Source organism: Otolemur garnettii, unplaced genomic scaffold (assembly GCF_000181295.1).
Source record: "Otolemur garnettii isolate 467f Iridium unplaced genomic scaffold, OtoGar3 scaffold00018, whole genome shotgun sequence".
NCBI lineage: Eukaryota > Metazoa > Chordata > Mammalia > Primates > Galagidae > Otolemur > Otolemur garnettii.
The window spans coordinates 1,233,474-1,239,309 of NW_003852413.1; the positions used below are offsets into that span (position 1 = coordinate 1,233,474).

A 5,836-nucleotide genomic window follows, 5' to 3' on the forward strand; every position below is an offset into this window, starting at 1 on the left:
GGCGCCGAGCCATATATATATATTTTTGAGACAGAGCCTCAAGCTGTTACCCAGGTTAGCGTGCTATGGTGTCACAGCTCACAGCAAACTCCAACTCCTGGGCTTAAGCGATTCTCTTGCCTCAGCTCTCAAGTAGCTGGGACAGGCACCCGACTATTTTTTGGTTGTAGTTGTCGTTGTTTGGCAGGCCCAGGCTGGATTCCAACCCGCCAGCTCTGAACCGCTTGAGCTACAGGCACCAAACCCGTGAAATCACTTTTAGACTCAGTGGTGGCCACATGTGATTGCCAAAGCTGCTCAAGCTGTCAAGAACTGGGCACCTCTTGTCCTCACTGCTAGAGCCTGTGGGGCATAGTCCCCAGGCAGGAAGGGGTGCTGCAGGCCTCTGTTTCTGGCCACATCTGGGGAGCTATGCTCATGGAAGCAAGACTCAGGGACCCCTTTCTGCCCACAGTTTGACGAAGGCCGGAATAACTTTGAGGGGGAGGTCACCAAGGAAAACTTGCTGGACTTCATCAAGCACAACCAGCTGCCCCTGGTCATCGAGTTCACTGAGCAGGTGCGGTTCTGCCACTGTTCTGCAGCCCAGGTGGGGGATTATGTGGGAGGGGCCCTAGTCACCACTGTCATTTAAGCATCAGGTGGCATTGAGACCACTGGCAGAACATTTCTGCATTAACAGCTTAGTCTGTGACTCAGCCCAGGTAACTCATGTTTGTAACAGACAGCCCCAAAGATCTTCGGAGGTGAAATCAAGACACACATCCTACTGTTTCTGCCCAAGAGTGTGTCGGACTATGACAGCAAACTGAGCAACTTCAAGAAAGCAGCTGAGAGTTTCAAGGGCAAGGTGAGCTGTTTTCCCTCCTGAGGACTGGAGGTGGCACCAGGGTGGGGAGTGCTTCACCTTCCTGAGGCACTTTTGGGTCACCAAACTGTCTGCTCCTGATCGCGGGTCTGGTCAGGCCATTATAAGCCTGAGTTGGAGGAGAAAGGGCTTTCAGGGGCAGTGTTGAGCAGCCTCCCAGGGTCCATCTCAATGTACCTTTTCTCCCCAAGATCCTGTTTATCTTCATCGACAGCGACCATGCTGACAACCAGCGCATCCTTGAGTTCTTCGGCCTGAGGAAAGAGGAGTGCCCTGCTGTGCGCCTCATCACTCTGGAGGAGGAAATGACAAAGTATAAGCCCGAGTCCGACGCACTCACAGCAGAGGCCATCACGGACTTCTGCCGCCGTTTCCTGGATGGCAAGATCAAGGTGTGGGCAGCCATGTGTCTCAGCCCTCACCAGGGAGGGGGCTGGGGCTCTTCAGGCCCCCCGTACAGCGCCGTCCTCACCGCGCTCTGTCTGTCCAGCCCCACCTGATGAGCCAGGAGCTGCCTGAGGACTGGGACAAGCAGCCTGTCAAGGTGCTAGTTGGGAAGAACTTTGAAGAGGTCGCTTTTGATGAGAAGAAGAACGTTTTTGTCGAATTCTGTAAGTGGAGCTCCCTTGGCTTCCTGGTCTCAGCTGCCCCACCAGGGCAGCTTGAGAAGCTTATGGTGCATGGGAAGCCATCCATGTGACACTATAAGGTCCATGTCAGACCCTTAGAGCCACTCTCTTTTCAGATGCCCCATGGTGTGGTCACTGTAAACAGCTGGCTCCCATTTGGGATAAGCTGGGAGAGGTCTACAAGGATCATGAGAACATCATCATTGCCAAGATGGACTCCACAGCCAACGAAGTGGAGGCAGTCAAAGTGCACAGCTTCCCCACACTGAAGTTCTTCCCCGCCACCCAGGACAGAACGGTGCGCCCACGGGTGGGGCTGGGGCAGGCACTGTGTAGAGCCATCACCCCACACCAACTGGGGGGCCACTCTTGTCTCAGGAGCCTAGGGCCAGAAAGGAGTAGGACCGGGAAAGCCAGGAGCCCCTCTTCAGAAGCTTCTGCTTCTGCAGGGAGGAAAAGCTGCTCTCAGGGGTCTGGTCAGGCTATAGCCAGCCCTGGGCTCTCATCTCATCTCCTACAGGTCATCGATTACAATGGAGAGCGGACGCTGGAGGGTTTTAAGAAGTTCCTGGAGAGTGGTGGCCAGGATGGGGCAGGGGATGACGATGTAAGTGGCAGATTCACAGACCTCCAGACTCCAGCTGGGGTCTGAGCTGGCGGGGGTGGGCACCACTGGAGGCCTATCTGTGCACTCAGGGATGTTCTGTCCAGGCTCTGCAGAGGTGGCTCTCCCTCATCAGCACTTCTGCAGGGGGTGACTTTGAAGGTATCTTTGCAAACCGCAGTTAGCTTAGGAAATCTGAGAGATACCCACAGGGCCTCATGTCCAAGCCAGCTTGGACTTGCATGTCCATTTCCAGCCTATTGGGCCTTGGTGCAAGAGCAGGCACACCCTCAGCGTAGCTTGTGGCCAGAGATGGGGCTGATGGTCATGCTGGGGTGGGGTGGATGACTATAGTGGGACACTTGAGGTAGAGAGTGGAAGAAACAGTTTGGGCCAGTGGGGCCTGCAGGGCAATGGAAAGTAGAGATGTTTCCAGATCCAGGGAGGTGGCCTGACACTAGCCAGATAAGCTGGGGGCCGGCAGACACGAATATCACACCAGCGGTTACTTTACTTGGACTTCATGCGGGGGGGCCCCTCTGCAAGCTTTCTGGTGTCAAGCTGGGGGACACCCCAGCCACACCTGTGGAAGAGGCTGAGGGTTGGACTGGATTCCTGGGGATCCACCCAGGAGTACACCTGCCCCTGTCCCTCTTCCTGCACCCCAGGATCTCGAGGATCTGGAAGAAGCAGAAGAGCCAGACATGGAGGAAGATGATGATCAGAGAGCTGTGAAAGATGAACTGTGACCGGGACAGATCTTGGTGCCCAGCATGGCGCCTATCGGGGCTGCACTCCCAGCAGCACATGCTTCCGGAAGCTGTGGACCTCACCTGTAGGAGGGCATCACCGGAGATCCAGGGAATCTTCTTGAAGAAACATTCATCCTGACACTTGTAAACTTAGTCCTGTGTCCTCCTTTTGCTTTTCAATTTTTGGAAAGGGATTTATCTCCAGACCAGCCCGTCTTGGTGGGCTAGTATTTTCTTTTTCTTTTTTTTCCAATTGTGACCTACCTTTTTGTACACCGCTTTGTCCAGAGTACTTGCTAAAATGTTTCAGAATCTCACACTGGCAATGTCCCTTCCTGCTAGAGAAGTCTCTACTATCACTTAAAATAATTCCATCTGTGGGATTTTTAGACATTTTCTGACATCAGGGTGTTTGTTCCACCTTGGCCAGGCCTCCTTGGAAACACCTGTCCACTGTGCAGGGAGGGATGAGGCCAGTCTGGACATAGTCGCTCTGCCCCTCATGCCAGCATTGCCACAATGAGCATGGCTCTTCATCCCTGGGTTAGAGACTTGCAGGTCCTATCAGGGTGGCTCCCATTTGGAGGAGGCCAGGTGATACTTAGCTCCAGGGCCTGGGACAGGCCTGGGCATTCCCCTCCCCTCTTCAAGTCGGGTTCCTTATCCTGTCCAGGGCCCACTGCTTGATGGCCACTGGACTCTACATAGCATGGCCCAGGGTCTGCTCCAGGTGGAACCAGGACCCTGACTCAGGCTGGGGGATGGAGCTGGCTCAGACATTGGCTAGCTCTTAAGACATTTCTATCACAATATGGAATTGGACACATTGGCCAAATAAAGTTGATTTTACTGCCTGTCCTTGCATCTTCACTGTGACTCGGCAGGCGCTGGGGCTGTTGTCAGGGAGTCTGCTGCTCACCTCACACAACCTGGGGCAAACGGCCTGGCATGTGCAGACTCAGTTCCCAGGTGGCAAGCTGGTGTTCATGTTGTGGGTGTTGTCTTACTGTACCTGCTGAAATCGCTGGCAGTAATGTCCTTGGAAATCTGATTGTCATTGCATTGACCTTGAGTGTGGACATATCTGGAGTTGCTCCAGCCACAGCAACAGGGCTGTAGGCCACTCCCTTTTGGTCATTGCCAGGAGCTGACAGAAAACATGGATGCAGGCTTCCTGCATGGATGAAATGAGCCCACTGTGCTTGTTACTGGGTCTTCTGTAAAGAATGACAATGCAGGCTTGGCACCTGTAGCTCAAGTGGCTAAGACACCAGCCACATACATCTAAGGTGGTGGGTTTGGATCCAGCCCAGGCCTGCCAAAACAACAATGGCTGCAACCAAAAAAAAAAAATAGCCGGGCATTGTGGCGGGTGCCTGTGGTCCCAGCTACTTGGGAGGCTGAGGCAGGAGACTCGCTTGAACCTAGGAGTTGGAGGTTGCTGTGAGCTGTGGTGCCACAGCACTCTACCCAGGGGAACAGCTTGAGGCTCCGTCTCAAAAAAAAAAGAATGACAATGCTGGAGAGGAAGCTACCTGGTTTTTCAGATGTACTTTGTCTTAGCCCCAGCTGCTCAGGGAGGGAATCCACTTTTTTCTTTTTTTGAGACAGTATCTCACTGTGGCCCTCAGTAGAGTGCTGTGGCATCACAGCTCACAGCAACCACAAACTCTTGGGCTTAAGCGATTCTCTTGCCTCAGCCTTCCAAGTAGCTGGGACTACAGGCACCTGCCATTACGCCCAGCTATTTTTTGTTGCAGTTGTTATTTTTTGTAGTTTTGGCCAGGGCTGGGTTTGAACCCACCACCTCTGGCATATGGAGCCTGCGCCCTACTTCTTTGAGCCACAGGCACCGCCCCTGTTTTTTTTTTTTTTGGTTTTTTTTAGAGACAGAGTCTCACTTTGTTGCCCCTTGGTAGACTGCTGTAGCATCACAGCTCACAGCAACCTCCAAATCCTGGGCTTAGGTGATTCTCTTGCCTCAGCCTCCTGAGTAGCTGGGACCACAGGCACCCACCACAACACCCAGCTATTTTTGTTGACTGGGTTTGAAGCTGCCACCCTCAGTATATGGGGCCAGCCCCCGACCCACTGAGCCACAGGCACTGCCCAGTTGTTGTTTAGCTGGCTTGGGCTGGGTTCCAACCCACTAGCCTCAGTGTATGTGGCTGGTGCTATAACCACTGTGCTACGGGTGCTGCGCTGAGAATAGACTTCAGGCTACCAGCCTGTGTTGTGGTTTGGATTGCTGCTCAGCAGGGCTTGTCCTGTTCCCCTACCCATGTGGCGGTGGCCTCAGGAGCTCCTGGGTTCCTGTGGGTCCCCTTAGGGAAAGGGTGTGGCCCCAGGAGGCCAGTGAGGTCCAGTTGGGCAGAAATGGGCCTCAGGGAGGGTGCTCACCCTTCTGAAGGTCAGACCAGCCAATCAGCCACCAGTAAGTGTCCTTTTGAGCAGCACGAGTCCCTTCTGACATGTTTCTGGGATTGGGGAGCGGTCCACACTGCCAAGATTCCCAGACCCCTGCCAGTTTACCCCTGGGCCTTGAAGCACTGGTCACCCCTGGTGGTACCCGGCTGTCAGGGCAAATAAGGGCTTTCTGCAAGCCCAGTTCTCACCTGTGGGGCCTTCTCCCCACTGCAGCCTCTGTCTACCTTACAGGACCTGGCATACCCAAAACTACAGTTTCTGTTGGGGTCGCCTCAGCATCACTCCCAACCAGGCTTGCCCACACCATGGCTGAAGCTGCCCCCCACAGCTTAGCAGTCCAGCCTGTGCTTCCTCTAGCAGTTTTCAAGTGGCAAATTTGGGTCCGGTTTTAGGCTAGTTCATTCCATGAGTCCTCCAGCATTTGTGTCATGCCTGCGTTTTGTGGCACAGTGAGATGTGGTTTTTTGTTTGTTTGTTTGTTTTGAGACAGAGCCTCAAGCTGTCCCCCTGGGTAGAGTGCCGTGGCATCACAGCTCACAGCAACCTCCAACTCCTG

The 5,836-nt window shown here is 54.0% G+C and overlaps 1 protein-coding gene across 1 annotated transcript in view; it reads left to right on the plus strand.

Moving 5' to 3' along the window:
• The window catches only part of P4HB (prolyl 4-hydroxylase subunit beta), a 12,197-nt gene extending 8,490 nt beyond the window's left edge, over positions 1 to 3,707 (plus strand). The window contains exons 5-11 of the mRNA XM_003786058.3: positions 455 to 559; positions 725 to 850; positions 1,060 to 1,260; positions 1,359 to 1,479; positions 1,614 to 1,795; positions 2,018 to 2,104; positions 2,770 to 3,707. Coding sequence (XP_003786106.1) covers positions 455 to 559; positions 725 to 850; positions 1,060 to 1,260; positions 1,359 to 1,479; positions 1,614 to 1,795; positions 2,018 to 2,104; positions 2,770 to 2,850 — 903 coding nt within the window. The 3' untranslated portion in view covers positions 2,851 to 3,707. The remainder of the gene's footprint in view (positions 1 to 454; positions 560 to 724; positions 851 to 1,059; positions 1,261 to 1,358; positions 1,480 to 1,613; positions 1,796 to 2,017; positions 2,105 to 2,769) is intronic.
• Positions 3,708 to 5,836: the final 2,129 nt, after the last annotated feature.